The 27,807-nt window shown below is 46.8% G+C and overlaps 12 protein-coding genes across 12 annotated transcripts; 5 read left to right on the top strand and 7 right to left on the bottom strand.

The window, feature by feature from the left end:
• Positions 1-111: 111 nt before the first annotated feature.
• V1513DRAFT_427991 (DNA-directed RNA polymerase II subunit RPB1) lies at positions 112-5,805 on the bottom strand (the record flags this gene model as incomplete). Its single annotated transcript, XM_066896254.1, has 7 exons — positions 112-557; positions 619-5,056; positions 5,128-5,198; positions 5,275-5,347; positions 5,430-5,555; positions 5,626-5,658; positions 5,752-5,805. 7 exons carry the CDS (start codon positions 5,803-5,805, stop codon positions 112-114), a joined length of 5,241 nt encoding a protein of 1,746 aa, XP_066750774.1.
• A 585-nt stretch (positions 5,806-6,390) lies between these two features.
• On the bottom strand, positions 6,391-7,303 carry V1513DRAFT_453697 (DNA polymerase epsilon subunit C). The gene is made up of 2 exons (XM_066899286.1): positions 7,063-7,303; positions 6,391-6,988 (listed from the first exon to the last, which is right to left on the bottom strand). Exons 1-2 carry the CDS (start codon positions 7,144-7,146, stop codon positions 6,677-6,679), a joined length of 396 nt encoding a protein of 131 aa, XP_066750773.1. The 5' UTR covers positions 7,147-7,303; the 3' UTR covers positions 6,391-6,676.
• Positions 7,304-7,463: 160 nt separating this feature from the next.
• V1513DRAFT_453695 (Catenin-beta-like protein) lies at positions 7,464-9,763 on the top strand. Its single transcript, XM_066899285.1, has 3 exons — positions 7,464-7,590; positions 7,652-7,706; positions 7,766-9,763. The coding sequence occupies exons 1-3, from the start codon at positions 7,474-7,476 to the stop codon at positions 9,682-9,684; spliced, it is 2,091 nt and encodes a 696-aa protein (XP_066750772.1). The 5' UTR covers positions 7,464-7,473; the 3' UTR covers positions 9,685-9,763.
• Positions 9,690-11,153, bottom strand: V1513DRAFT_453694 (uncharacterized protein). The gene has a single exon (XM_066899284.1). It carries the CDS (start codon positions 10,847-10,849, stop codon positions 9,755-9,757), a length of 1,095 nt encoding a protein of 364 aa, XP_066750771.1. The 5' UTR covers positions 10,850-11,153; the 3' UTR covers positions 9,690-9,754.
• V1513DRAFT_406175 (PP-loop family-domain-containing protein) lies at positions 11,034-13,288 on the top strand. The gene is made up of 3 exons (XM_066895626.1): positions 11,034-11,383; positions 11,435-11,925; positions 11,980-13,288. Exons 1-3 carry the CDS (start codon positions 11,257-11,259, stop codon positions 13,045-13,047), a joined length of 1,686 nt encoding a protein of 561 aa, XP_066750770.1. The 5' UTR covers positions 11,034-11,256; the 3' UTR covers positions 13,048-13,288.
• V1513DRAFT_467052 (nitrogen permease regulator 2) lies at positions 13,013-14,898 on the bottom strand. Its single transcript, XM_066900098.1, has 3 exons — positions 14,498-14,898; positions 13,800-14,410; positions 13,013-13,747 (listed from the first exon to the last, which is right to left on the bottom strand). The coding sequence occupies exons 1-3, from the start codon at positions 14,511-14,513 to the stop codon at positions 13,172-13,174; spliced, it is 1,203 nt and encodes a 400-aa protein (XP_066750769.1). The 5' UTR covers positions 14,514-14,898; the 3' UTR covers positions 13,013-13,171.
• V1513DRAFT_467051 (armadillo-type protein) lies at positions 14,899-18,748 on the bottom strand. Its single transcript, XM_066900097.1, has 4 exons — positions 18,422-18,748; positions 18,147-18,360; positions 15,742-18,090; positions 14,899-15,689 (listed from the first exon to the last, which is right to left on the bottom strand). Exons 1-4 carry the CDS (start codon positions 18,602-18,604, stop codon positions 15,253-15,255), a joined length of 3,183 nt encoding a protein of 1,060 aa, XP_066750768.1. The 5' UTR covers positions 18,605-18,748; the 3' UTR covers positions 14,899-15,252.
• Positions 18,749-18,823: 75 nt separating this feature from the next.
• Positions 18,824-21,616, bottom strand: V1513DRAFT_453685 (uncharacterized protein). The gene is made up of 4 exons (XM_066899283.1): positions 21,104-21,616; positions 20,164-21,037; positions 20,023-20,117; positions 18,824-19,971 (listed from the first exon to the last, which is right to left on the bottom strand). The coding sequence occupies exons 1-4, from the start codon at positions 21,296-21,298 to the stop codon at positions 19,075-19,077; spliced, it is 2,061 nt and encodes a 686-aa protein (XP_066750767.1). The 5' UTR covers positions 21,299-21,616; the 3' UTR covers positions 18,824-19,074.
• Positions 21,617-21,796: 180 nt separating this feature from the next.
• Positions 21,797-22,553, top strand: V1513DRAFT_453683 (40S ribosomal protein eS26). Its single transcript, XM_066899282.1, has 4 exons — positions 21,797-21,979; positions 22,037-22,085; positions 22,152-22,321; positions 22,380-22,553. The coding sequence occupies exons 1-4, from the start codon at positions 21,884-21,886 to the stop codon at positions 22,428-22,430; spliced, it is 366 nt and encodes a 121-aa protein (XP_066750766.1). The 5' UTR covers positions 21,797-21,883; the 3' UTR covers positions 22,431-22,553.
• Positions 22,514-23,722, bottom strand: V1513DRAFT_453681 (FRG1-like family-domain-containing protein). The gene is made up of 4 exons (XM_066899281.1): positions 23,481-23,722; positions 23,080-23,429; positions 22,878-23,023; positions 22,514-22,820 (listed from the first exon to the last, which is right to left on the bottom strand). The coding sequence occupies exons 1-4, from the start codon at positions 23,700-23,702 to the stop codon at positions 22,756-22,758; spliced, it is 783 nt and encodes a 260-aa protein (XP_066750765.1). The 5' UTR covers positions 23,703-23,722; the 3' UTR covers positions 22,514-22,755.
• A 22-nt stretch (positions 23,723-23,744) lies between these two features.
• V1513DRAFT_282716 (uncharacterized protein) lies at positions 23,745-25,545 on the top strand. The gene is made up of 2 exons (XM_066894583.1): positions 23,745-24,382; positions 24,430-25,545. Exons 1-2 carry the CDS (start codon positions 23,874-23,876, stop codon positions 25,292-25,294), a joined length of 1,374 nt encoding a protein of 457 aa, XP_066750764.1. The 5' UTR covers positions 23,745-23,873; the 3' UTR covers positions 25,295-25,545.
• A 223-nt stretch (positions 25,546-25,768) lies between these two features.
• On the top strand, positions 25,769-27,757 carry V1513DRAFT_453676 (fatty acid desaturase-domain-containing protein). Its single transcript, XM_066899280.1, has 2 exons — positions 25,769-26,095; positions 26,147-27,757. Exons 1-2 carry the CDS (start codon positions 25,914-25,916, stop codon positions 27,648-27,650), a joined length of 1,686 nt encoding a protein of 561 aa, XP_066750763.1. The 5' UTR covers positions 25,769-25,913; the 3' UTR covers positions 27,651-27,757.
• The last annotated feature ends 50 nt before the right edge of the window (positions 27,758-27,807 follow it).

Raw genomic sequence — 27,807 nt, 5'->3', positions numbered from 1 at the left:
AATTGCACACGAAACGAGTGGTTACAACACTGAACTACTAAATGCAAAATATCGTATAAATAGAAAACACAATTTTTTAAAAACTATTCAATCAATATTTCCATCTCCATCTCACTTCTGCTTCGGCGATGTAGGCGAATACCGCGGCGACGACGGCGAGAATGACGGCGATGTCGGGCTGTACGCCGGAGAAGTTGGCGAGAATGAAGGTGACGTCGGGCTATATGTCGGCGACGTCGGCGAGAATGAAGGCGACGTGGGACTATAAGTTGGTGACGTTGGCGAAAAGCTTGGAGACGTCGGACTGTAGGTTGGCGATGTCGGCGAGAAGCTCGGTGACGTGGGACTATACGTAGGCGACGTGGGGCTGTACGTTGGAGACGTAGGCGAGTATGTCGGTGACGTCGGCGAATAACTCGGTGACGTGGGGCTGTACGTTGGCGACGTCGGCGAGTAGCTCGGGGACGTCGGACTGTAAGTTGGTGACGTTGGTGAATACCCAGGCGACGTCGGCGAGTACCGCGGCGATGTCGGACTATATGCTGGGCTCGTCGGTGCTATTGTAGTTAGCAACAGTTTAATCCCAGGGAAAACCTATTGAAACAAAAAAAAACTTACAGAATCTCGGCGATGTAGCAAAGCTCGGACTGACAGCCATACCTGGAGACGACGGACTGTAAGTAGGCGACGCCGGCGAGTAACCAGGCGACGTCGGACTAGTGCCAAATGACATCGGAGACGCCCCTCCAAATGACGAGAACGGCGAGCTCGGACTGTATCCAGGAGATTGCGCACCTGCCCCGTAAGGACTAGCTCCAAATCCGCCTCCGTACTCAGTCAGTCCGCCGCGGTCGTCAATGCCACCAGAGCTCACAACAGGCGAGAATGACGCCATCGGATCTGGCGATCCCAAGTAGCCGCCGTCCGAGTATGCAGGTGACCGGCCCTCGTACGGTGTCGCCGCACCTTCTGCCACTCCATTTGGACCACCAATGTTGATCATGCTGCCGCGGCTGTAGTCAACCGGCAAGCTCGCAAACATCTTCTCGTCCAGCATGAGATCAAAATCACCTGTACCTAATGGTGCAAGCTGTCCCAACATAATATTCTCCGACACACCGCGGCAATCATCCAATTCCGCCGCCGCTGCCGCCTCTAGTAGAATCTCGACCGTCTCCTCGAACGAACAACGCATCAGCGCACCTGTGTCCGCACGATTGATGCCGTGACGCGTGATTGCCATCAAATGGCCGCGCGATGTCATGACGTCAACTAGCAAAGCCAAATGTCGGTAGTTCACGTACGAACCGTCGAACGCTATAACATTCAAGATCTCCCGGTACAGCGCCCCACGAGTGGCCTCGATACCCAACACCGACAACACTTCGACGAACGAGTTCGTGTACGTCCTCGTGTAGTCCACTCCATCGACCGCCATAACCTCAGCGAGATTGACACCATCCGTCTCGAGCACCCACTCCTTTTGCTTCTGATACTCGCCATTGGCATTCGGTAGGTTAGGCTCGTACTGTAACATAAACACTCGCGAAATGCCCTCAACACCACGTAGCGAGATAGACGACAGCATATGCGCTTCAATTCGCTTCAGAATGGCATCCTCCTCCGCGTCAACTTCTTCCTCCAAACCTTTCGGATCTCGCATGACTCGGCATCGAATGATCAGCCTCTCAGAGTTATCTTCGGACCAGATCACAAAAAGGTCGTCCTTAAAATCCTCGGTAATCTTCTCTGCGACTTGGCTCATAGTCAGCTGACGGTCAAGCATCTTTGCACGGTCAAGTTCGAAACGCAATAGCCATGGCGACTGTCTATGAATGCTCGCCTCAACCTGCTCGTCAGGAATAGAGAAATACGCCTCCACAGTATCCAAGTCCTCTTCTATAACGGTCGTATGGGGATCAGGATCGTAGTAAATCTCGGTCGCAGCAGTAACCGTCCTCAACGTTGTATGCTCGATCGCACTCTGAACCGTCTTGGCCATGTCCATCGATGCCGCGTACTCCGGCAGCAAGTAGATGCTCAAGCTAGGCGTCTTGATGTTCTTCGCCACATTGAGGATTTCCTTCAGACGCGGGACACCCAGCGTTACGTTCTTGGACGAGACACCAGCGTAGTGGAAGGTATTCAATGTCATCTGCGTAGCCGGCTCACCAATTGACTGTGCCGCAATTACACCCACCATCTCACCTGCTGCGACAACCGCTCTGGCAAACTGCGCTTCAATCTGGCCCACAACCCAATCAAACGCAACCCTGTTCAGTCGATACTCCTCAAACACTCGCTTGCTAGCCAACCGCGATCGGACTAGACACTGGAACAAAGTTGTCGCGTTATCCTGGATCTCCTGAACAACGGAATCATTTCCACGTACAACAATGATTTTGCTGCACAGTTCTCGGACTTTCTCCACGACCTCAACCGGAGTCAGATCACTTGCCTTTTGCCTATCAAGATGGAAAATCTGCTGAGAATTCCGAATAATTCTGTGAATATTGACCGGCAACGGCCAAGCATCTTCGCCGTTCTTAAACACAAAATCCCGCAGGAACTTGCGATCTTGCCATAATTGCTCATACTCCTCATCCAACACCTGCTGGACTTCGACGTCACCAACGATATCGTTACCGCACTCCAAGAGTGATGGCTTAAGGGACCACATTGCGTCCATGAGATCAATCTTGTATCGCTGCTCGAACCTATCATTGGATCCCGACATGGAGTCAACGCTTTGCTTCTCGACATAGGTGGCATCGAGACCGTCTTCACCATACACAAACTGGAGAACATCACCAAGCGAGTTGCGAACAGTCCCATCATACTTAACGCTGACATCCTCCAGCGCCTTAACCAGACGCCGCTGAATATAACCAGTCTCGGCAGTCTTGACCGCAGTATCAATAATACCCTCACGACCAGCCATAGCATGGAAAAAGAACTCTTGAGGAGTCAAACCACGCAGGTACGAGTTCTCAATGAAACCACGAGACTCGGGACTATAATCATCCTTCGTGAAATGTGGCAATGTACGGTACGAGAAACCGAACGGAACACGTTTTCCCTCTACCATCTGCTGCCCAACACACGCAGACATCTGAGAAATGTTGATGAACGAACCCTTCGAACCAGCAACGACCATCTGTTTGACGTTATTGGCTTCCGTCAAACTGGTCTCCGCAGATCGACCGGCAGTATCACGAGCAGTATTGAGCACTTTACTGACTTTTTGTTCAAATGATTCACGGAGAGTCATACCAGGCTCCGGGGGGAGTCTGTTCGCCTGAGCATCCAAAATAATCTGCTGTACCTCACGCTTGGCCTGCGCGATCGTGTTCGTGATATTGCGCATAGTCTTTGCATCGGCAATCGTATCGCCAATACCAATCGAGAAACCGTTGTGTAGTAGCCAGTAGTTGACGACAGTTTGCGTACCTCCGATAAAGTCGCGCGCAGCGATCGGTCCCTTCTCACGCATAATAGTGTGAATCAAACCACCACTTGTCGCACCAACGGTCTTCTTGTCAACGATACCAAACATGATCTCACCATTCTCAATCATCATGCCGTTGTCACGAACACTGAGCAACGTATTTTTCTCATCGTAACGCTGTAAGTTGATACCCTTGGGAATAACCATACTTAACATCTGCTTTCCCGTCCAGAGCGGCTTTGGTTTCTGGATCGCCGGTTGAGGAATAACGCCATCCCAATTAGGCACCCAATAGAGGACGTTCATGACTTGGTCAAAAGTCAAAAAGTTATCACGCTTTGTAAGCTTGCGAATACCGCAAAGCGTGTCCTGCACGATACCCATAACAGGCTTATTCGACTGTGGTGAGACAATCTGAAGAGGAACAGCGCATATCTGAGTCAACTCAGCTCTGGTCTCCTCAGACTGTGGAACATGAAGATTCATCTCATCACCATCGAAATCGGCATTGTACGGTGACGTAACCGACAAGTTCAACCGGAAAGTCGAGTATGGCATAACTTTAACTCTGTGAGCCATCATAGACATCTTGTGCAACGAAGGCTGCCGGTTAAACAGTACCGGATCGTCGTCGACAATGTGGCGCTCAACGCGCCAACCGTACTGAAGGGTGATTTCGCCAGCGCGTTTGTGATAACGCAGATCGATGCGCTCACCAGTATCTCGGATAACGTACTTGGCACCAGGGTGCTCATTGGGACCATTTCTCACAAGCTGTGTCAACTTATGGATATTATACGGAGTAACAATCTCAGGATAAGTCAATGTTCTCGCGATACTGCGCGGAACACCAACCTGATCTAGAGCCAAGTTGGGATCACCACTGATAACCGTTCGCGCCGAGAAGTCGACACGTTTTCCCATTAAATTGCCACGCAGGCGTCCCTCTTTTCCCTTTAGACGAGCACGGATAGACTTGACAGGGCGACCAGACTTCTGAAGAGCTTGCGGCTGTCCGGCGATATCGTTGTCCATATAAGTAGCCACATGGAATTGCAACAAAGACTCAAACTCGTTCAGAACGTGTGCTGGCGCACCCTCCTGATCACATCGCCTGACATTCGCATTCGCCTTCAGGATATCGGCAAGCTTGTAAGTCAAATCATCCTCTCCTCTGGCAGCCTCAGTGATAGCAATACTGGGTCGGACAGGAGGTGGAGGAACCGGAAGAACGGTGATAACAAGCCACTCAGGTCGCGCGTAGTCGACATTCAATCCCAATCTCTCCAAATCTTGATCTGAAATATGCTTGAAGACATTGAGAATCTCCTGAGGCTTGAGCTGGCGGCGCTCCGGTTGGTCCAACTCCTCGTTCTTGTCCTTCTTCCAAACACCCCATAATTTCAATCCATCACGTCGAATGGTAGGTTGGGCATTACCACAGCCACCATGAGCGATCTTTTTTGGTTTCTTCTCGCCGAAGTCCTCGTCTTCGTCGTTGGGAGCATCGGTTTCGCACATCATCTTGCCTTTGCAAAGAGACCAAACGGCCTGGAATCGGCGCTTTGGATCACGAATCTTAATGGATTGGGCGAATGCTGGGTTGCTCTATATTTCGCAAAACAAGTAAATTCCATAATCTTCCAAAATAACGCGACAAACAAACTATTAATACTCACTTCGTCAAGCTTTAGCTTTCCACAATGAAAGCAAACAGCCTCACATATCTTCTTAATCTTTCCGATAAATCCTGCATGCCCACAATAAGTTAGCCACAACATCTCGTCTCATTGTATACACAAGCATTGTCGCGCGGTGAAACTGACCAATATGAAAAACTGGCTTCGCAAGCTCTATGTGACCGAAGTGACCGCAGCACTCAGACATGCCCTCGCCGCACTATAATAACAATTTGGTAAGCTTCAAATTCTTTATTTGCCTAGCCAATTTTTGATGGGATTGCTGCTGGAACATAACGTACAGTTTCGCACTTGAAGTTCCTATCAATAGACCCCAGCCGAGCATCATTAAGACCACCAACACGAGGACGCTGACGAGTTTCATCCATTGTTTCCGGATATTCGATTTTCGCAACACTCATCGCTTTCTATATTGGCCATATTAGTATGAGCAGTTAAAGGCGCCAAAAGAGCATAGTGATATCGGGTGGCGCTTACGATCTCCTCAGGCGATAGGATTCCAAATTGGATCTGCAGATATCACCGTTAGTACTTATTCACGTCAAACCAATCAAAATATTGTATAATCTAGCAACATAATCCATATTCCCAGCAAATACACACCTCCTTGACCGTCTTCAGCGGAGCCGAAGAGTACGGAAACAATACGCCACTCATGTTGACAGCAGCAATAGGAACAAAACTTCGAGTGTAGTTTTTCCCAGCTCGTTGGAGCCGCCTATCTCGTTCTCACCGAAACCTCTGTCTATATTACCAAAACAACCAAATCCAGTAATCAGTAAAAACAGATGTGCCGTGGCGGGATCAAAATCGGGATTGAAGATGAGATAGTGGGTAATACGATGCTGCGGACGAAATTCAAATCGAACCTAGGAAGGCAAAAAGTGTGGCCAGTACTGTCTGTACGCGCATCCTGGAATTTACGCACTGATGGCGCTATGCCAATTCTAGACCTCCGGTTAGGGCTCTCCTTGTCCAGATCAAGGTAAATCTCCCAAAAACCGCATCTTTCCACCAACTGACGTTTACAGCAAAATCTTGCAGTAAGTTATGTATGTCCTTATCTTCGTCATTGTAGTTGATTAATATATTGTGAGTTTGTGACTCTTGCATTTACTACTACCACTTGCTCGAATACAATTTCGAACAAAGACAAATGCCGACAAGGACTCGGTCAGGGCAATTTGAACAACGATGCAGGCAAGGATGCAGACAGAGGTGTTCGTAGCGGCAAACTAGTTACTAATATTTCGGCAATCACGCAGCATCTATGAGGTGTCGCATGTAAATACGTTCGAGAGGCAACGATGGTCTACAACAGGAACTTGTAATACTCACATATCTTACAATAACGAGACTAGTCGTACCTAACATATACAAGCAACCATATCCGTACATTTTGACACTCACTCAATTTTTAATCATACATAGTCCACCGAAAATCATTATTAACCCAGATCCATATAGCGCCATATCTATTGTACAGACCGCCCCCCGGACTCTTTCCTAACAACGCAATGCCGACAACCTACTCAACAACCTTTCTCCTCCGTCCCCGTCCTGGACCAGTTCCTGGTTCGGGCTTATCACCTGACACAGCAATTGCATCTGGATACTTCCCAACAGTCTCAGCCAAGAAGTCAAATTGTTCCGTGCTTAATACGGCCTGCTTCAAATGTGCTGGAGACACACGTTTTGCGTTACGCATGCGAGCCTGATTACAAGATTCTTGTACAAGAGAAATCATAAATAATTCGAGTGCTTTAGCCACCACTAATGGTGTCGCTTGTGCAACCTTTCCGATATCATCGTCTGCCTGCATGATCTTTTTAATACGTGCCTTGTAACTTTCGTTAGCCACCGTCAATAACCCACAAGAAAATATTAATTTTTCTTCAATTAAATTATGCTTACCACCGGAAATCGCGTCTTTATTATAGGCAGCGGCTGCTGCAGCTGATTGCTCGTCGGAGGGACATATTCATCACTTGCATCCATATTGAGTCAGTGTTGAAATCACTAAGAAAATTTTGACCTCGTAAAACAATAGTTTCAACTACTATTAGTCCTGAAATCAGGACCCCAATAGTCGACGTCTTAGTAATGATGGTAATAATTGTGGATGGTGTGAGCCGCAAATGATTTAATATCGCTGAGAAAATACTCGAGGCCGTATCGCGTCGCGGCATCGGCGTATTTATAACTTTGGGTTGCCCGCCGCACAGTTATTAACCGTCGGCCTAGCGAATTTCTTGCAGACGTCAACCCTATTATCTGACCTTGTAACTTAGGAATTGGGTCAGTTAAGTTCCGGGTAAGGGTTATATGGACCTGATATTTCAGAACGAAACATTAGTTAGACAAAATAGACAGCCAAATTATGGAGTTCCAGTTTACCTGCCAGGAGTACTGATCATGACGGACGTAAATTCCATCTTCAATGTATGTCATGGGCTAAATGTTAATTACTCTGCAATGGCTTAGCTAACCGTCGTAATCATAGCAGTCTGGAGGCTCGGCCACAAAGAAGCGCCGTCTGGATGATCTGTCAAATCTCGGTAAGGCACCAATCTATGTGTTGTTAACACATTCAAGATTCACTAATACTGTACCACAGTCAAAAGATATAAGAGTGATTTAGAAGATGAGCCAAGTAGCGAAGGCCCGTCTGTAGTTCATGATGATTTTAAACGCAGCGGTACCTTAACAGATTTACAGCCAGATGAGCCTCTTGAGGACGACGAAGGAGGTCGCTTTTTTGGCGGCGGTCTAACTGAAGAGCAACGCGAGTTTTTAGACTACGTTGAGAAATACGAGGATCGAGTAGAAGATGAAAAGTACGATGCAGGATGGGTTCGTCGGCAGATCACTAAACTCAATCGATTAATTCAACGAAACGCCCAGCTCCGCGCAAAGTTCTATGACAAGCCTCAAAAGTTTCTGGAATCGGAAGAGGTTTTAGATACAGCAGTAAAGTCTTTGTCAGTCCTAACGGAGCATTCGAAGCTGTATCCATCGTTCGTGGAGAATGACGGCCCAAAGATCTTTGGAGACTTGTTCGCGCATGAAAACTCAGATATCGTGGTTGATGCTGTGCAAGTGTTCGAGGAACTCACGGATGAAGATACAAAAGCAGAGGACGTTGACATGAAATTTTTGCTAAATGGCGCGATTGATGCGGGTCTGCTTGATGCTTTGATCACCAACCTTGGTCGGCTCGACAACAGTAAAGGTGTCCGTGGCAGTGAGGAAAAGCAGGCCGACGAAGACGAGAATGAAGAACCTGAAAGGGCAGGCGTTTTCCAGATACTTAATGTAATTGAGAACTTTAGCGCCTTCCAGGATACAGCTGATATTCTTTTCATTGATAACACAACTAAAAGACGAGTTGGTGATACCGGCCTTCTGCCGTGGCTTCTGCAACGAGTCCTCGTGAAAGAAAAGCCCGTCTCTCAAAATATGCAATATGCTGCAGAGGTACTATCAATTATCCTTCAAAAATCAAGAATCTCTCGCGCTCATTTTTGTCAGCAAGAGTATACCAATAAAGAACTTGGTGAGCTCTCTGGTGTCGACGTCCTTCTCCGCATTTTGGCTGGCTATCGTCATATTGACCCGCCAGTAGAGGAACCCGAAGAAACAGAAATGTTTGAAAATGTGTTTGATTCTCTGGCTATTGTCGTTCAAGATCCTGTAGGAAAGGAAAAACTGTTGGAGTACGAAGGTATTGATTTGCTTCTACTCTTCGTTAAGAATGGTGGTAAGCACGGCAAAGCACGCGCAGTTAAAGTCCTAGACTATGCACTTTCATCCGGATCTTCGTCGCAGCTAGCGACAGATTTTGTGAATAATGACGGCCTTCCAGTCACTTTCAAATTGTTCATGTCGTCACGCTTTGCAGATGCAAAGAATCACCGATCGGTGGCTCGCGAGAAGAACAGTACATCACATATCTCCCTGGATGCCGTTCTCGGAATTATTGCCTCTCTATTCCGGAATTTGCCCGATTCATCTCCCCAGAAAGTGAAGCTACTCGCGCGATTCGTCGAAAAGAATTTTGCGAAGCTAGATCGGCTATTGTTGTTCCGTGATTTTACTGTCGAACGAATAGATCGTGTCGACATCATAATTGATGGGGAACGCGCGACCTTTATGAAAACAAAACCGAATCGAAATGAGGATATTGAGGATTGGGAAGCGGAATTGGAGGCGCGTGAGGCAGAGTGGTATATCCAGCGATTAGAAGACGGCTTGTTTAGATTGCAGCTTATTGATACTATCATTGCTTGGCTTGTTGCTGAAGATGATGAAGGCGACTTGGGCATTAAAGATAATATTGTAAAGAAACTCGCCGAGACAAAGGTTACGTTAGATGGTGTTAAGAACACGTTAGAAGGTTATCGCCAAGATATTGTACCGAAGACTCCGATTACCGAGAAGGGCGATGTGGACGGTGCGACGGAGGAAGAAGTAGAGCAACGGCAGGAAGCTACCGATCTAGCAGAAATGTTGGCTGTGCTTATCGAATTTTTGTAAGATTTATCTTGTAATACTAGTGTACATACTAATCAAATTGGATGCGTTTCTTCCTCTATATACAAAAAATTCATCTAGCTAAATTAAGTTTACTAACTCCAACGATTGCTTCTGCATACTTTCCAGCCTCATCGTTCAATTTATCATAGTTATCCGCTTCCCGAGCTTCATTCAATGCTGTCCTAACGCCGGCATTCTCCACCAGCTTCTTTTCCTCACGCGCAATTTCTGCCCAAAACTGTGCACACTGAAGACGCAATTTGTCGTCGTTAATTACGGCACCTCTCACCATATTCGCACTGCGTTCCTTCTGTAGGACATCGTCCAATTTTCGCTCCAGTTCATGGAAGTCGCGAATAATTATCTCATGCTCTGAAACAAACGATTGGGCGTCATCGTCAAGCACCCACCGATTCGTCCCAACAAGCCATGTAATGCCCGCCAGTACAATATCAAAAGTGGCTAATAACTCATCCCTTTGTCTTAGCAAGTCGTCCAAGAGCCACTGCGTTACAACTCGACCCCTACCGTTGATATTCGCAGACGGATCAAAGTTCAATAATCGCCACATAACGTAGACCATTGCAATAACTAGCACGACGGATGTAGAAACTCTAATAGCACCCAGTTTCTTACAGATAGCAGTACTCACTCCAACTATACCGATCTGTGCGAAGAACGGCCACAGTAGTGTCGGTAAGACATATAACCGATACGAACTCTCGTTCGCTATTGAACACCATGAGCAATCGGTAATGGCATTGCCAAATGCTGCATATATCGCTCTTGCTTTCGGTGACGAGATTTTCGTGAGTACAAATTCTGTACGTTCGTTATATCTTCCAAGTCGTGCTAATATCGCGGCCACTGTCTCCGTCGGAGTAAGGATCGGTAAGCCAGTGATTTGAAAGACATTGTTGTTAAATTTGCCTTGTGGATTGCGAGTCAAGAATAAGGCGACGTGGGCAAGATGTAATACAGCAGCCAAGAAAAATACAAATATTATGCTCATATATGTCGAAGAAAGAGAAACAGGACTGGTGCCGTTTGCATTACCAGTAAACCTCCCAGTATGTCGAACCCGTTGAACGTAGCTGATAATCCTTGGCAATAGAAAAGGAGCGAGAACGGTTATTAGCGTCTGTAGTGACGCTAGGCTGACCATTTTTGCTCCCTATATCTTGTTTCTATGAGAATATGAACGAGATCATATCGTGCAATGACAGTGTATACTTGTATTGGCGACTTGTAACTGAAAGTAAGTTAAGAAAAGATTGATAGTTCTGCGACGTTGGGCATCAGTTTAATTCCACTGAACGCTACAAGCCGCATGCTCTATCATCGCTTGTGCCATCTCATCAACCGGGCACTCGATAATTCGTAAAGCAGCAGACTAAACCGCAATAACTTGACTTAGGGCATCTTCCAGAATATTATTATATGAAAGTAATAACCGATATTCACTGGTATGGTCGCTAATCGGTGCTAAGCTGGCACGAGTATTTTGGATCAATGATCAGTGTGTTAGTGACGAATCTATAAGCTCAGCTACACGACTACTGGTGCATAATCATGTCGGCTTACGACGCGACCATGAAGCCGTTGTTAGCAGCCGCCAAAAACGTGAAGCCAATAACACAAGCAGAGTTTGCATCATCGCTACTTCGCCTCTTTGATTTCAAGATCCCAAGGGTATTTGGTAGGGCAATGTTTATTATCTCACAAGATTGAGTTATTCTAAGTCGTGTAGGAATTGCCTTGTCTGGAGGCGTGGATTCCATGTGTCTCGCGTACCTATCTGACGCATTTGCACGGAAGCATGGCACCACGGTCTTCGCCTTCACGGTCGACCATAAACTCCGGGACGGAAGTTCCACCGAGGCTAAGTCTATATCCAATGTGTTGGCCACTCAATTAGGAGGCACGCATTTACATGTTCGTCATGAAATTCTCGAGTTGGACTGGAAATACGCTGAAAAGTCATCGCATATGATCGAGCGCACGGCACGAACGCTACGATACCGAGCCCTAGCAAAGGCTTGCGTAATGCATCGCATTGAGCATTTATTACTGGCACACAATTTGGATGATCAAGTTGAGACGGTTATGATTCGGTTGCTGAGGGGTAGTACTAGTCGGGGATTGGCCGGAATGCGGAGAGTGTGTTGGATTCCGGAGGGGCATTCGACGTACGGTGCCCATCATGTCAAAATTTTGAGACCACTCTTGCTGCAGCCGAAAGTAAATGCGAATTTATTGAATGTGGTTTGGAAGAATGAAGATTAACGATAATAGGTTCGATTAATAGCTACATGCCTCGAAGCCCAGCTTCAGTGGTTTGAAGACATGACGAATCACGACCCAACTTACACCAAACGTAATGCAGTCAGGTACCTCCTCAGCCAGCCCGAAAAACTGCCACAAGCATTACGTCCAGAGAAACTTGCATCGTTCTGTGAGAGACTATCCGTTCAGAGACGCGAAACCGATCTGTCCGGTCTGCGACTATTCAGACAGGAAATGGATAGCGGTAATATCACGTTTTCAAGAAGTTCAATGATTGCTGTCTGGAATATGCGGCCAGAGGCGTATGAAGGGAAGGATTTAAACTCTCTTATATCATTTGTACAGCGGCTAGTGAGTATGGTTACTCCTCTCGACCTCAGTGATATCTCTAGCCAACGATATAGAGAAGTCGTGACTAAGTTACTGGATCCCAGAGAAACCACATTCACATTCATGAATATACAATGGACGCACACTACCAAAGTCGTCACGCGGCATAAGCAAGTGCGACGGGTGAACTTGGAAGCACAGCCTAATGGCGAAAAGTTAGCGGCGTCGCCATTTGGTGGGCGCAAATTACAGCCACACCAAAATGCGAAGAACCGCCGATTTAGCTTGACTGTCAACCGATCAGCAGTCAAGGAAGAAGAGCAGGAAGTTAGTGTTGGACATTACTGGACACTCGCGCGACAGCCTATTCCTGGACATAATCAACCGGTAGCGGTTGTATTGATTCCGCCCTCTGGTTGGTCAGGCTGGGCGTTATGGGATGGCCGAATGTGGTTTCGATTCCGGTGGGAAACCATGAAGCAAACATCCCCAAAGCCGATCGTGATTAGACCATTCAGCGAGATGGACCGATACACTATCAGCAAATTCGGGCCGGATGTCGAGCGCAATTTCAATGCGAAGACTAGGGCAATAAACGGTCGACAGTTACCTACATTACCTGTACTACATGACCCTGAAATAGCGAGAATGATTGCCATGCCCACTGTTAAGTTCTACATCGGGACGCAGGAACTCTTATGCGAAATGACACCAAAGAATCCGGATATTCTTGCAGACCGGCGGTAAATTTTCATCATTAGATTCATTGTATATAATTATAATACGGTAAGACGTTTTATGTACAGTACAACACAGACCATTCCAAGCATCAAAACGCCATATGAATACAAGTATTGAACGCCTAAACAAGTCATGCCCGAACCAACACAACATCGCCATATGCCTCCAACGACTGCATGGCCTGCCTCCGAGGAATTTGTATATCTGTACAGATGTCATCAAAATGCTTAACCTTTTTCGTTAATCGTAGTAGCTGCTTATCTGTCGGATTAGCGGCTGCCACGTTAATGTCTTCCAGTACCGGGAATATATTTACACGATATATAATCCCTTTTATGATACCGAAAGATATGAACCGTCGTATGTCGATCCCTCGCAATTGGTCCCGATTGGCGATATACCACTCCTTCACTGTCTGTCCATTATGTAACGAACAGTACAGTTCCAATAGATCGCATACATTTCGCTTCTTTGCTCCAGGCGAAGCCACATATGACTGGCATTCGTCGCCAAGGTGTCGATCTTTTGCAAGCGCAGAAATATCCGCAGTGCATGCATAAGAATTGCTGAATTGGAAAATATCAACCACTATCACGCAGCCGTAGTACATGAGATGCTGAATACATTTTCGTGTCAAACCGTAGTCAGTATCAGCGAGTTCGGCAATTTTGCGGACTGAATTGATGCCATCGATGAATTCTACAATCTATTCACACCTGTCAGCGCAAACTAGAGTCAAAACTTACAGTGCGACATACCTTCTCCATGGTAGGATCCCAGTTGACGTCCATTACTGCTTTCAGTTGGACTGCACTAATCGGAACGTGAAAAGCTTTTATCCGAGGCGGGGGCGGATGTAATGGGAATAATTTTATGTTGATACTATTTGCCTCGTCGATTGGGATGAAACATTCGCAATAGTTGTTGAGATCTTCAAATATTTGATCAACAATGCTCTTCAAGCCCTCATTCATTAGTGACGATGATAGAAACTTGTTTTGTTCCTCTAATGCCTGAAACATCTTTGATAGTTTCCTCACCACCGGGTTGTATGCTGATATATCCGCGTTCTTGTGGAAGATGAAGCAGAAGTTGAAAAGAAAAGAATTGCGAGCGTAACTAGAGCCCCATATATGAACCGGATGTGAGACTATCCGGTAGTTATTAACCCTTATTGTCAACAATTTATTACATAGCTGTGGTTTCGGTATAATATAGCTGTTAATAGATTCAAAGTCGAATAAAGGGGCATTGAATGCCGAGGAATCCGTAGATCTGACTACACTTCCCGGCGGCACCTGGTAGAGCACTTTGGTACCCTCCGTCGGATGGAAGGTCGCGTAGAACAATGACAAGATTTGGGGGAACCCTAGATCAGAGTGCTAGTCAGAGCCGACGTCCATGAACTGTCTGTAACCCTCCCAGTTGATTGAAACATGCGGCCAATATCACGTACCTCCAAAATCAGCCATTCTTAGAGCCCGTATGCACCTCTCAGATGTCAGCTACTTGAGATGCCCGAGCTACAGCCACAAGCAGGTAGATCTGAATTGCTTCGGGCTTGCCCGGTGAGAATCGCGACAGTAGATAAAGCAGACGAATCAATTGGCCCTAGTCGATCCGACAAGCCCTGGTTGTCGTTAACGTTTAGGGGTCGTAGCTGCTAAGTAACTTAACACATGAAACAGGCGATCGAGTAATTCAGCTTGCAGGCCGTGTCAGGATTCAGGATTCGAATGGCGTGAGTAGCCGATATTCTGCTATATTGTAATGAAGTAAACACTGATGCGCTAAAACAAAATGTGTAGTGGATTGCTTTGCTCGTGACGGTGTATCTCGCGAAAGCAGCACAAGATGAGCACCAGCATGATGTCAGTCCGCTGCCAACTCTTCGTAGTACCCCTAACCTTGAGCCTCATACTTGCTTCGCCAATACGAACGTTCCTAGCAATTTAAGTCCACTGGCCCACGTTAAAGATGAAGCCAATCCTGATCGTTCATTAATCTTGTACACAATGTACACATATTACAAACTACATACACTACACAGCCAATTTTAGTGAACCCCGTGCAAAACAATACCAACATAATGAAATAGAGACGCTCATTAGCAACGGCGTAGAAAGGACAATAATAATTAAAGAAACGAAATAAATGCTACAACTACACGTAATCCTCGTTTTCTCTCTATATGCATCGTTTGACCATAAGCTAACCTTGTACCGCACGAATTACACGCTCCGCAGTTGCGCCCTGCAATGACTTCGCATCTAAAGCTTTCTTGACACTTTCAAGTATGTGCGGAATATGATTTGGTATAGCCGGATGGTGCTGTTCAATCAAATCCACGAGGAAAGAGTACGCATATGGTGCAGCTTCTTCGTCGTTCACAATCGGAAGAGTCTGTATCCATGCGTCAATCACAGTATCGACATTCGCGACTTGGGAACCGTTGAACCGCAGAATCTTGGCGATCGCCGCACTAGCATTCTCAGTGGCGTGCACATTTTCTTCGTTGCGGGCATCAGGGACTCCAATTATAGCAAACAAATGTGGAACAACCGACGCGACGATTGTGGCAAACGCTTCACCTCCAAACTGAGCAGCAACACCAAATCCATATGCGGAAGCTTGTCGTAGTGCAGCGTCTGATCCAGATCAGTACCACGCCAACTAAACTCAGACCTGAAAATAACTTACTCTGATCGTTAAGGACCGTAGCAAGAGGCTGTAAATACACTTCCTGGTATCTCCACGCATCGGGACCACAAAACTCAATCAAGTCGTCGAACACGCAAATCGAAAACTCTCGGCACTCGACCTCTGCCCGCGCAACAAGCTCAGTCAGTAGTGGCAATAGCTTCTCAAAGTTCGGAAGGAATGATGTCCTCTGCGCCTTGAATACTGAGTGAATAGCCTTGTTGACCTCACTAACAAGCTCTTCGTCGATAAGCATGTCCTCATCCTTGTCTTCCTCGGCGTAGTCCTCATACTCATCCTCCTGGCCTGATCGTGACTTCACACGCTCTAGATAGTCACCCATGTTACTGATAATTGATTGAACGAACTTTTCCATATCATCTTGAGTCAAAGAATGAATGCCGATGGTCTCGATAGATTGGTAAAGAGTAGTGTAGAAGCATGTCAAGAGCTCGACAAAAGGTTCATTAGTCAATGCCTCTAGCAACTTAGTGACAATCTGTCGCCAGTATTCAGCCAATTTCGCTGTATTTGCAGGCCCCGAATCCTTGACCGCGGAGAGCAAATGAGGAATCGCTTGTGCAGCCGCGATTCGAACTCCGTCATGGAAGAAGAAGCTGAGAGACGGCAAAACAATATCATTCAAAATCTCTGCCACGTAGGGCTCAAATCCACCTCCTAGTTCCGATGCGTATATACTGAGAAGCTCGATGGCAGTGCACTTGTCTTCTAGTAAACTAGTGCGGATACCAATATGCTTACCTTGCACTGGAACGAGGTCCCATCCTTCTTGATCAAAGTTCTCAGCATCAGCCGCGTCATCAATCAATTGCAGCTCGGGCTTAGTCTTGCCGACTTCTAGCAAAGGCGGCATTACACCACCAAGAAATGGTAAGAAATCCTTTCCGAGAACGCGGCAGATGCGGCCCCATGCCTGGATGAGATAGGACGCAGCTGGATCGTCCGAGTCTGTTATGCTTGACTGAATGGTAGCGTAAGTATGGATTAGTTGCTGTGACAGACCACTGAACTTTTCCCGGCCAACTGCGAGAGCAATCAGCGAAGAGCACTCAATGCACTTTGCCTTCAAAACACGATACTCCTTGCCAGTATCCGATTGGAGAACATTGAACAGGATAGGCATCATGGTGTCATAATACTTGGCAAATTTTGTCTCCGCAGCATCGGCGACGATAGCAATGGTGGTGAGCACTTGTTCTTGAACATATTTCTTCGGACTTTGAAGAAGAACCATCAAGTGCGATAACAAGTTGTCGAGGAATGGCTCAAGTGTTTCCTTCTCCGCCTCCTCACAGAAGTTGACCAGTGCAGCCGCACCATGGGCCTGAACTCGTGGCTCCGGTGACTCAAGGACATGAATTAAAGCAGGTAAAACATGATCACCAAATTGTCGTTGAAGGTCATCGGCAAAATCCGTGCTCATCTGACCGACAGCGTTGCAAGCCGCCCACTGGACACGTGGATGAGGATCTTGAAGAAGAGGGAGAACCATATCTAATACCTTGGACAACTCGCTCATCATAACGTCTCTACAACCTTCCGCAAACGCTGAGATAGCCATAAGTGCCGCATGTCTTTCCTGCCAATTACTTGATGCGACCATCTGAGGTAGCCACTGGAACAAAGGGGGGAGTAAGGTCGTTCCACCAAGCTTCACTGCCAATCGGTCCAAACTTTGACGCGCTGCAACATGCGTAGAGTCCGCATCATCGGAATCAAGATCGTCATCCTCCCTCCAGGCTGTGGCGACATCATCGTCATCCTCGCCCACTTCAGTCATCATAGCCAAGGACTGAACAACCATCGACGTTGCATAAGTTGGCTCCTTTTTGCACATTCCTGGCGCCTCATCTGCAAACGTGGTAAGCAACTCCAATGCCGTCTGTCTGGCAGTTGATTCCATCTCCTTGTTCTTGATTACGGAAATACCGAAATCCACCACTGTCTTGAACATGGGCCGGAAAAGCTTCGGTGCCAAGGCTGCAAGATCTAAAAGTGGAGACAGAGTCGACGTAAGCTGATCCGACTTTTCAGGAGTATTCAAAGGAGGGAGAACATTAAGTAGATCAGGAAGTAAAGGCTGCAGTGTTGGCCATGACGACTTGTTCAACGTCTCAAACAAAGCTGTGTAAGCAACTATCGCGCCGATGCGCACGTCCTCGGACGGATCTTGGAAAGCCTCGCGAAACACATTTGCAACTGCCGGCAAATGTTGCTTGCTAATTATTGTCGGCGAGGCAGCAAATATTCGGAATGCAGCCTCACGTAGACCTGCCGCAGGCGACTTGGTCGCCTGGAACAAAACTTCAAGAAGCTCTGGCCAGCGATCTGCCACAAGAAGTTATTAGACCGCACTGAATATGTGACCGACCTCTATATCATACCCGATGTTCCAAATGTCAGCTCAGAGATCGTATCACAAATCTTATGCCGAGTGTCATTCACTTGCTCATTGCTGAGGGCTTGCAGCAAAATCTCCTTAATCTTGGCTTTCACTTCCGGGGTAAGCTTGTCAACAAGCCTGCTGGTCAAAACTTCGCTATCATCCGGTTGTTTCGCTGCGATTCGTCTAAAAAGAACTGCGGAGAAAGATCGTAGCTAAATTTGAGGCATTAGTATGTTCATTTGTGCCAGACTATACATGTCGGAAGCCACTTACCGTCTGATCCTCAGACATCAACATCTGCTCTGCCAAACCCAGCATCAAAAAATCTAATCTCTGCGAAATCCATTCTGCATTTAGACTGGTTTCCGCAGTGGATCGCGTATTGTTGTCAGGGGACGTGAGCGACTGCAACAAAGCAAGTAGTGCAGCTGTAGCCTCTGCCGGCAGGCTTGACATCGTGGACACCAGCTCAAATTTTTTAAAAAAAACCTAGTAAGTGCTTTATGCAATAATAAAATTAAATTCGCGACTAACTAGTCAATCTGCACTACTTGCGGTGTTGCCTACAAATCAGATTGGCTTAAGCGAATGTTTAAGGCGATCACACCAATCGAGTCGAGTTTAAAGATTTTTCCTCCCAAATTTCAGCAACGGCGGCTGTTAGCGCCATTCTCTGCGCAAAGAACTGGCACACCGAACCAGGACGATTTGACGATATTTATCATGATTGCTCACAAATGAGCCCAATACTTCTCTACTCTTCTTTTCCGATCTCCTTATTAATAGTATATTACTTCATATAGAAAACATATAAATATTTCCCCTCAATAAAGTTATATGTAAAGTGTGTACATACATTCTAACCAAGATCTTGTCCAACAAAACAAAACTTGTAGTAGTAGGGCAGCACTATTATCAGCTGTTGCCTACTTGCTAATGCGGCTCAACACGAATACAGTCAAAATAGAAGCGGCCAACGTGACTAGTGCTCCTGGTAGCAATAGCTCGTTAGGAATACCAGGGATAGCCTCTTCCTTCACTGGAGGCGCAGGTAGAGGTGTAGTATAGAACTGCGGCTGCGCGGTTGTGGGCTTAGCAGCTGGCGGTACATCACTAACAGTCTCATTTTCAGCTTCATCGATGATTTTCTCTTTTTCATTCGGTGCACGACCAGTCGGAGTTTCTGGCTGAGAAACGGTCGAAGCTACAGTCAACGGCGGGACAACAACCGCCTGGTCTGGGTGATGAACAAAAATATCGACCTTGTCAAGATTAGATCGTCGAGCGAGTTGGATTGCTTCAAGTAGGTCTAGATCAGACGTGACAAGTACAGCGTCGCCTTCGTCGTCAAGATAACTGATGGCGAATCCGTTTTTCACCACCTTGCCTTCGTCGTCGTACTCTCCAATGCCTCCAAGGCTCCTAGTTTCCGGTCCCAATTTTGCCGCAATAACTTCTCGAAGAGATAAAAGGCCCTCCGCAGCTGTCAAATGAACCCTATGTACCCTTCCAGATGGCGTCTTAAACTTGAATGTGAACGGAGAATCTTCGGCCGACTTTCCCAACAGCGATGGGTTCGTTAAAGGCGTGTCGTCCGCGAAGCGAGAAGCCGAATCGCCAGGTTCAAGTTCAGCAGCATACTGTAACTCTGAATGCATGACAGTTGGCGGAGATGAAGGTGGAGGCTGAATGGAATCGGAATATGGTGTCGCGGCGCGGTGACTTAGGTGATCCGAGTGTACAGAATCTGTATCATTGTCTAACGACAACCAAAATCTGTTCCAAGCAGGCCCTTCGTTGTCCGCTGTCTGCATGGAATTGATCTACCAAAGTAAGTAAGTTAAATTGCAATAAAGTCCGGTGAGGTTCTGTACCTGCTCGAGTGTAGCATAGGTTAACTTGAGCACATCAACCATGCCAACAATTTCCGAGTCGTCCCCCATCACAGGCAAGTTCAAATAGTGACCATCTAAACATTAGCATCAGCACTATAACTGCTGTACGTGGGATCATACCATGCATCTTTCGTAAGGCAGCCTGAATGCTCATCTCCTTTGGCGCAAAATCAGGATGGGGAGTCATAACCCGAACGACACTGCAGCGAGACGGATCCAGTCCAGCAGCTATGACACGTAAAACGACGTCCTTACTGGTGAAGATACCCGAAATCGCATTCTTATCCGTAACGAGCACTGCCGTGGTATGGTTCTCTTTCATCAGCTGAGCAGCTTCCTTAACTGAGGTGCGAATATTGACAAACGTGGGTGGGTTACCGTCCAGAACCGACTCCAAGCTTGGGCCGGACATCTTCGTCCTCAAAGCTTCGACATACTGGATGATCTGGAGCGGCTGAGAAGCACCGAGTTCGGATTGCACACCTTCAAGGGCGTCGTATAGCTTTCTAGATGATTGATATGCACGTTCAAGCTTCTCCATGGCCTCGTGGAAGCATTTAGTAATATCCAGCACACCGGATATATCTTGATTTTCGTCCATAACAGGAAGATGTCTGAAACCCTTTCGAACCATTAAATCCAAAGCATCCGTAGCTGACGTATCTGTTCGTGCGCAAAGTGGGTTCTTCGTCATAATCTGCTCGATCATAACATCTCGAGCGTCAATTCCGGCTCCAACTACTCGGAAAGCTAGATCTTTCGCCGTGAAAATACCTGCGATACGATCATCGTCGTCCGTAACTAGCACACAGTTCTCCCTCTTAGCGGACATTAGCTGGGCAGCCTCAGAAACAGTCGTGTTCGGCTTTATCTGCAAAGCCGGACTAGGTCGTAGAGACATAACGGTTCCAGGTGGTGGACGTCTTATTTGACGATTTTTGCCAGGAACCACCTTCTTCTTGTTGAGATCGCTCTCATTCTTCCGACGAATCGCCTAGACTCATGCGTTAACAAGTCCTGCCCATCATTTTACTGAGGGATTTGGTAAAATTAATCCTACCTCATCTCGACGGTTCTGTCTCTTCCTGCTGTCGCTCATGGATGGTGTAGGTGATGAATTCTCAATAGCTAAGACTGAAGTGGACTGAGAAGCCAAGCTTGTAGTAGTCGACGGAACAGGGCTACTAGCTGTAGGAAAACTCGAGTTCCCTTGCCGTCTAAGTGAAGCAGAGGTTGGTTGACGTACTGTTGACATGTAACTGTCAATTAAATCTGCTATAATAACAGTGTTTTGTGCCGATACTCAGCCGATTTGCCTGATTGTTGGGGAATAAGGTCCGCAAAACAGACAAGGCGATAGCTTGCACTTCGTCACAAACAGTACCAGATATATTTTATTGTAATGCAACCGGACTATAAAATGGCTGAATATAATCCACTTCTCAACTGTGGGTTTCGGAAAGCGACACCACCTTTGCGGGACGCAACATAACGGTCCAGATAGACGGCACCAGCGACTAGTAAACAAAACAAATATCTGCTGATATAATTCTTCTACAAAGATGACTCAGCCATAACACAGTTAACGTTTTGGCAGTTATGATATTGCCTTAACTTACTTTTAGGTCTTGCAGTCTGTGCGCTGGTGGGATAGCTATAATCTTTAGGGTAATCATAGTAGGGTTTTGGTCGTGACTGCTTTTCGCGGAGCTTATGGCAAGGGGCAACAGGCATCGAGGCCAACCTGAGCATCGTGAATCTAACAGTTTGAGATCGTTCCATTTCAGGTTCGACGCCGTCCCTCTAACATCATCAAGCACTTATATTATATTCAGTCAATATGCCCAAGAAGCGCCAATCCAACGGACGTAACAAGAAGGGACGTGGACACGTCAACTTTGTTCGATGCTCCAACTGCTCGCGATGCACTCCCAAGGTACTTTATTCTAGTGAGCATCTGGAAGACGAAGGTGCTAACGGATTTGTCGTATAGGACAAGAGCATAAAGCGATTCACCATCCGAAACATTGTTGAGAGCGCGGGTATGTCACTTCTAGTTATGCCCTAAGATATTTGCCTTGAGCGTGAACTGATTCCCCATTAAACAGCCATCCGTGATATTTCTGATGCCTCCGTCTACTCTGAGTACGCTCTTCCTAAGCTCTACTTGAAGCTCCACTACTGTGTTTCGTGCGCTATCCACAGCAAGATCGTTCGTGTTCGATCGAGAGAGGGTCGCCGTGTCCGAACCCCTCCCGTCCGTGTCCGCTACAACAGGGTATTTAGACCTTCCTTCACGTCAGTCGTCAGGTTGTGGTATTAATTCGTTCATTTAGGATGGAAAGAAGATCACTCCCCAGGCTGCTGCCCGGTCCGCCTTTGCGTAAATACGCTATTTTATAAAAAGTTTAGGGAAACGGTTACATGTCACTTATGACTAGTTGGGTGTGCCAGATATATGTACATCACTAATATATCTTCATTGTAACATATAAACATACTTAGTGACCAATAAATTGAATTATTTAAGATTCACGAATGTATAGGCCACGGCCACTAGCACACGTTACTTGGAGCCATTAAGACGTCCTTAGATAGCACTTCGACATTGTCCGGATTCAGAGACTGATAGTCGAACCATTGATAACTATATTCCCACGCATATCATACACTTATCTCGCTTCTGCTGTATCTTACAAGCTCACAGACCGACTAGCACCGGTGATCTGTTTTCATCTTTTCTTTGACGTCCAATATCGCTTCGTTCAATCGTCCGTCTATTATACTGTCAGTACTGGCCATGCGTACGACTAAATATTTAGAATCTAGCATACTTCTAAATGCTTGCTTTAGAATTTTGATGGTTTCGTAATCCAGAGGCGCGCCAACTTTCTCTTCGAGCTCTCTCGTATGTATCTTCCGTTGGCTCTCGTCTATAGTTTTGCTTGGGCGCTTCCTGAACTTGGCTTGTACACGGATCCTACATACGTATGCGTCAGCTTACAGTCTCCATATTCTAAATCATACGCATTGTACATCAATGTCTCCTTGAATCCCGCTGATTCCGAGTCACATCGCACGTCATTATGACTAAGGCAAAAATACTTATCCCATGCACTCGTTATAACCCAGCCGTCACCAGTTTCCTTTCTCTCGATGGCCAATTCCTGTTCGGGGCCGATCGCCTCTGACGTCGCTTCACAAATTCCGTATTTTGACACCGTAAAATATTTCCCCAAGTACGATTTTACAGTATACTTTTCAGACTGGACGATATTTCCCAGAACAAAAACTTGTTGGACATTGCTTGGATCATACGACTTTATGACCGTAGGGAAGACCTTGCCAGAGCCGTCACTCGACATGCACAGAGGCGGTGAGTCATTCTTCAATCGTTAATCCCTAATTGCCACTACTATTACATGGTTAATACTTACTAATATAAACATGCAAGGACCATTAAGATCATCTTTTGTTTTTGCATTAACCCATCCTTCCTCGTTATCTTCGTTCTGGCCGTGATCTTGCTGAGCCTTTTGGGTCTCGGAGGAAGAGGTTTTCCTGCTTTTGTACCCGTCGTCTTGATCTTCCTCTTCTCCTGCCTTGTCACGTTTCCGCTTCTTCGGCTTATCATTTTTAAATGTAAGTTTCGAAACCATGGTTGCAGTAGATGGTGAATGACGGAGGCCGAGTGAGGAGCGATCCTCCTAACTCCCAACATTTTAAGTTTTCAGAGTCGCTCGACACGAACGTTCGCAGCGAACAATCCATCCCACAGCTATCGGTATATATCAGCAGTTGCATCCTCCACAGGATCCGCTCACGACCCAATGCGACCTTTACTTCTGCGGAGCGTCAGATCCGTGTGTCCCAGCCTCGAGCACAGGCATTGGCGCCTCTCGATGCGGTTCTGCTCATCGCACTCGTCTCAGGACGGCTCCGACGACTTGAGTGACGAATTCTTGGACCATCGCCAGATTGGCACTCAGCAAGAACTGTATATGATAAACCCGTTAACACCTGGCTCAGTATTCCTCCTCCCGCACGGAACCCGGGTTTACAACAGGCTTCTCGCCTTTATGCGTGCACAATTGAAAGTTTTTGGGTTTGAGGAAGTCGTTTCTCCTATTATATACCGGAAGTCTTTATGGGAGACGAGTGGGCATTGGGAAAAGTACAAGGAAGACATGTTTGAAGTTGGAGGTCGCAATCAAGAGACGAAAGAGGAATATGGCTTGAAACCGATGAATTGTCCTGGACATTGTTTGATTTATGGTGCTTCGGAGCGATCGTATCGAGAGCTACCGATTCGATATGCGGATTTCTCGCCATTGCATAGGTAAGTGTATCGGAGAACCAATTACAACATTTACTGAAGTCGGATAGGAACGAGGCGTCAGGCGCGTTGACTGGTCTGACGCGTGTCCGACGGTTTCATCAAGACGACGGGCATATTTTCTGCCGCCAAGATCAAGTCCAAGCAGAAATCAAAGCGTCAATTAAACTTGTCGACAATGTTTACAAAATCTTTAAGATCCCTTCGTACCGACTATTGCTATCAACACGACCAGAACAGTATATTGGCACATTGGAGGAATGGGACAACGCGGAATCAGATCTGCGTAACGCGCTGGATGAATCAGGGCAAGAGTGGTTAGTCAATGAAGGTGACGGTGCGTTCTACGGCCCCAAAATAGATATTTTGATCAAAGACAGCAACGGCAAGGAACACCAGGCGGCCACTATTCAGCTTGATTTTCAGATGCCTCAGAGGTTTCAGTTGACATATCGCGGTGACGACGACACTCTTGGCCATCGGCCTGTTATGATTCACCGGGCTGTCTTTGGTTCGGTGGAACGGTTTATGGCGATAATTATTGAGCAGATTCAGGGGAGGTGGCCATTGTGGTTAAGTCCACGTCAAGCTGTAATTGTGCCTATTGCGGACAGACACGTTGAATATGCGTGCAAAGTGAAGGAGCAAATATCCGGTGTGCCAAGTGGCGACAACGCAGACTTACTGGATTTCAATGTTAGTACGTTTTATGTTGACGTGGATGATCGATCCAGCACGCTTGGGCACCGACTTCGAGAGGCAATCAAGAAGGGGTATAATTATATTGGAGTTGTTGGCGACAAGGAGATTGCGGATGGCACGGTTGCATTGCGACAACGGACAGGAAAGCCTGCTGCTATGAAGATAGAGGATGTTAGACAGTTTCTTATTAACTCAGTAGCTCGCTATGAGTAGTTCAGCTCGAATCCACATTTTTTGTATATAGACGACTGGAATTGTAAAATAGAGATGCTGTCTTACAGCAATGCGTCATATGGAAGAGAAGGCAGACCCAAACCGATATAGTGCATGAATACACGGGATCTTATAAACCGCATGCACTCACGCTATGCGTTTAGCTGGGCTGGAGCTGTATGAGTCTGCTTGTCTATATGTAGCTCTCTATAAGATGCTGGACCCATTCAGTCTTTAAACTTAAATTGAGGCATGCCGAGCCACTAACTTTGCAGGCCACCGCAAACTCCTCGCCGCAAATGCACCAGAACACTTCATTCATTTCACAAAGATTATTTAAAATGAATAAACTTAATGCACTATCTGAATTATTCAAATTTCACGCATCTGCCGTTGTGGTGCGAATTTGTGGCAGCCACAATTTTGCTATATAACTAGGAATGGCGCCGCCGAGAACTCGGCCCCTTGTGCAGCCGAAACACTAAATTTAATCCGAGAGTAGCCTTGGCCCAGGCACGTCAACAGCTCCCACCTCCGTCCAATTCTGGAATAGTATCCGATATCCTCGTCTCTGTCTTGCGTCTACCATATGACAATCGCGGAGAATTGAGTAGTAGCCATGGCAGCGCGAGACAAGGTTCTCTCGCGAGCAGTGATCGAGGGGATGATCGCGGAAGGCAACATCTTAGTTATATATGAGAACCGAGTGTTACGTGTTGATGCATGGTTACCACGGCATCCGGGCGGCGACAAGGTCGTTTTTCATATGGTCGGACGGGATGCAACTGACGAAATCAATGCGTGAGTTTCAATTTCTTTGATAATTGAGAGCTGTGGTCACTGATTCCGTAGATTTCATTCTGACGAGGCGAGGGTCATCGCGAGGAAATATCAGATTGGACACGTGGAAGGCGTGTGGAAGAATTTTATTCCTCCCATTCAAGGTGGCAAGTTTAGAAGGTTTGAGCAGATCGATGAAGCTGTCTCGTTGACAGATTCGTCTGCATATACTTCGTCTGATGACGAAGTATGCTGTACTACGGCATCATCTGCTATGGCGGACCCGACTCTTTCACGAACGAAGTCGGCGTCTAAGGAGGAGATGTTTGGAAACAAGGAGACCAAGGACAAGATTTACGCGCCAAAAGTGCAGGAGATTCCAATGAGTGTAGATTTATTCGCCGAGTATGAGCGCAAACTTGTGGAACGCGATCTAGAGAAATACCCCTCGCTAGACTACAATACCCAGCTTTCGATAACACGCAAGTATCGTGAACTCGAGGAAAAGCTGGGTCGAGAAGGATACTTCCAATGCACTTATTGGGGGTATGGGCGGGAATGCATTCGATATTTCACGCTGGCTACTCTGTCATACTATTTTCTCAGAAAGGAGTGGTACCACACGTCGGCTTTTTTTCTAGGCTTGCTCTGGCACCAAATCACATTCACAGCTCACGATGCAGGACATCACGCTATTACCCACTCGTTTTTTTGGGATAACCTTATTGGGACGATTGTCGCAAATTATATTGGCGGTTTGAGTCTTGGATGGTGGAAACGGAACCACAACGTGCATCATATTGTCACAAACGATCCTGTGCATGACCCAGATATTCAGCATATTCCTTTCTTCGCGGTGTCGACTAAATTCTTCGGCGACATTTTTTCAACGTATTATGACCGCGTGCTGAAATACGATGGAGTCTCGAGAGTAATGATTGGAGTGCAGAACTGGATGTATTATCCGATTCTGTGCTTCGGCCGGTTCAATCTGTATAGGCTTTCGTGGGAGTATTTGTTACTCGGACAAGGACCGCGGAGGGGACAGGCAGCCTGGTTTCGGTACTTTGAGCTCGTAGGCATGGGTGTGTTTTGGTACTGGTTCGGGTATAAGCTAGTATATCAACAACTCCCCTCCGCTGGTGTCCGAATCGGATACGTTTTGATAAGCCACATGGTGACAATGCCGCTACATGTTCAGATCACGCTCTCGCATTTTGCCATGTCAACAGCCGACCTTGGAGCATCAGAATCCTTCGCCCAAAAAATGCTTAGAACGACAATGGACGTCGACTGCCCGGCCTGGCTCGACTTTATCCACGGCGGCCTGCAATTCCAGGCCGTGCACCATCTTTTCCCACGCATGCCGCGGCATAATTTCCGGGCTGCACAGAGACATGTTATCGAGTTTTGCAATGACGTCGGGGTGCAGTATTGCATTTATGGGTTTGTGGAGGGGAATAAGGAGGTTATTTGGCGGTTGGGGGATATTGCAAAACAAGCGGCGATATTCGCCGATTGCTCGAACCATATGGTGCAGGAGGCTACCGCGACGGGGAAAACTGGGGGGAAGTAGACGATGAAAGGTGGTTTTAGAATTGTAGAGGAAAGGCTTATATAGATCTCCTAGCAAAAAACTCAAACAAAAACTCGCAAAACCCGCAAAAATGCGAAATTAAGCAGAGCATTGAGGAATCTTTTGACCCCATAAGGGCTTCCAATCCACGAGGGAC

Source organism: Lipomyces chichibuensis (assembly GCF_038497645.1).
Source record: "Lipomyces chichibuensis strain CBS 12929 unplaced genomic scaffold V1513scaffold_62, whole genome shotgun sequence".
Taxonomy (NCBI): domain Eukaryota; kingdom Fungi; phylum Ascomycota; class Lipomycetes; order Lipomycetales; family Lipomycetaceae; genus Lipomyces; species Lipomyces chichibuensis.
Note: the sequence above shows the minus strand (reverse complement) of the source record. Positions and strands in the feature narration are given on the sequence as shown.

What these genes read in the sequence shown, in the direction of transcription:
- V1513DRAFT_453676 (XM_066899280.1), top strand. Translation starts at nt 25,914, where the DNA reads ATGGCAGCGCGAGACAAGGTTCTCTCGCGAGCAGTGATCGAGGGGATG. An exon ending in GCAACTGACGAAATCAATGC is followed by an intron (nt 26,096 to 26,146) that starts GTGAGTTTCAAT and finishes CTGATTCCGTAG; the next exon opens with ATTTCATTCTGACGAGGCGA.
- V1513DRAFT_467051 (XM_066900097.1), bottom strand. Translation starts at nt 18,604, where the DNA reads ATGTCAAGCCTGCCGGCAGAGGCTACAGCTGCACTACTTGCTTTGTTG. An exon ending in TGATGTCTGAGGATCAGACG is followed by an intron (nt 18,361 to 18,421) that starts GTAAGTGGCTTC and finishes CCTCAAATTTAG; the next exon opens with CTACGATCTTTCTCCGCAGT. An exon ending in TACGGTCCTTAACGATCAGA is followed by an intron (nt 15,690 to 15,741) that starts GTAAGTTATTTT and finishes GATCTGGATCAG; the next exon opens with ACGCTGCACTACGACAAGCT.
- V1513DRAFT_453697 (XM_066899286.1), bottom strand. Translation starts at nt 7,146, where the DNA reads ATGGATGCAAGTGATGAATATGTCCCTCCGACGAGCAATCAGCTGCAG. An exon ending in TAAAGACGCGATTTCCGGTG is followed by an intron (nt 6,989 to 7,062) that starts GTAAGCATAATT and finishes GAAAGTTACAAG; the next exon opens with GCACGTATTAAAAAGATCAT.
- V1513DRAFT_453694 (XM_066899284.1), bottom strand. Translation starts at nt 10,849, where the DNA reads ATGGTCAGCCTAGCGTCACTACAGACGCTAATAACCGTTCTCGCTCCT.
- V1513DRAFT_453681 (XM_066899281.1), bottom strand. Translation starts at nt 23,702, where the DNA reads ATGGTTTCGAAACTTACATTTAAAAATGATAAGCCGAAGAAGCGGAAA. An exon ending in GTCCTTGCATGTTTATATTA is followed by an intron (nt 23,430 to 23,480) that starts GTAAGTATTAAC and finishes TAACGATTGAAG; the next exon opens with AATGACTCACCGCCTCTGTG. An exon ending in GGATTCAAGGAGACATTGAT is followed by an intron (nt 23,024 to 23,079) that starts GTACAATGCGTA and finishes ATACGTATGTAG; the next exon opens with GATCCGTGTACAAGCCAAGT.
- V1513DRAFT_467052 (XM_066900098.1), bottom strand. An exon ending in GGGATCCTACCATGGAGAAG is followed by an intron (nt 13,748 to 13,799) that starts GTATGTCGCACT and finishes AGGTGTGAATAG; the next exon opens with ATTGTAGAATTCATCGATGG.
- V1513DRAFT_453685 (XM_066899283.1), bottom strand. Translation starts at nt 21,298, where the DNA reads ATGTCAACAGTACGTCAACCAACCTCTGCTTCACTTAGACGGCAAGGG. An exon ending in GACAGAACCGTCGAGATGAG is followed by an intron (nt 21,038 to 21,103) that starts GTAGGATTAATT and finishes GCATGAGTCTAG; the next exon opens with GCGATTCGTCGGAAGAATGA. An exon ending in TGCCTTACGAAAGATGCATG is followed by an intron (nt 20,118 to 20,163) that starts GTATGATCCCAC and finishes GCTAATGTTTAG; the next exon opens with ATGGTCACTATTTGAACTTG.
- V1513DRAFT_453683 (XM_066899282.1), top strand. Translation starts at nt 21,884, where the DNA reads ATGCCCAAGAAGCGCCAATCCAACGGACGTAACAAGAAGGGACGTGGA. An exon ending in AAACATTGTTGAGAGCGCGG is followed by an intron (nt 22,086 to 22,151) that starts GTATGTCACTTC and finishes CCCATTAAACAG; the next exon opens with CCATCCGTGATATTTCTGAT. An exon ending in TCCGTGTCCGCTACAACAGG is followed by an intron (nt 22,322 to 22,379) that starts GTATTTAGACCT and finishes TCGTTCATTTAG; the next exon opens with GATGGAAAGAAGATCACTCC.
- V1513DRAFT_453695 (XM_066899285.1), top strand. Translation starts at nt 7,474, where the DNA reads ATGGACCTGATATTTCAGAACGAAACATTAGTTAGACAAAATAGACAG. An exon ending in ACGTAAATTCCATCTTCAAT is followed by an intron (nt 7,591 to 7,651) that starts GTATGTCATGGG and finishes TCGTAATCATAG; the next exon opens with CAGTCTGGAGGCTCGGCCAC. An exon ending in GGATGATCTGTCAAATCTCG is followed by an intron (nt 7,707 to 7,765) that starts GTAAGGCACCAA and finishes ACTGTACCACAG; the next exon opens with TCAAAAGATATAAGAGTGAT.
- V1513DRAFT_282716 (XM_066894583.1), top strand. Translation starts at nt 23,874, where the DNA reads ATGCGACCTTTACTTCTGCGGAGCGTCAGATCCGTGTGTCCCAGCCTC. An exon ending in GATTTCTCGCCATTGCATAG is followed by an intron (nt 24,383 to 24,429) that starts GTAAGTGTATCG and finishes GAAGTCGGATAG; the next exon opens with GAACGAGGCGTCAGGCGCGT.
- V1513DRAFT_406175 (XM_066895626.1), top strand. Translation starts at nt 11,257, where the DNA reads ATGTCGGCTTACGACGCGACCATGAAGCCGTTGTTAGCAGCCGCCAAA. An exon ending in CAAGATCCCAAGGGTATTTG is followed by an intron (nt 11,384 to 11,434) that starts GTAGGGCAATGT and finishes TAAGTCGTGTAG; the next exon opens with GAATTGCCTTGTCTGGAGGC. An exon ending in CACTCTTGCTGCAGCCGAAA is followed by an intron (nt 11,926 to 11,979) that starts GTAAATGCGAAT and finishes TAACGATAATAG; the next exon opens with GTTCGATTAATAGCTACATG.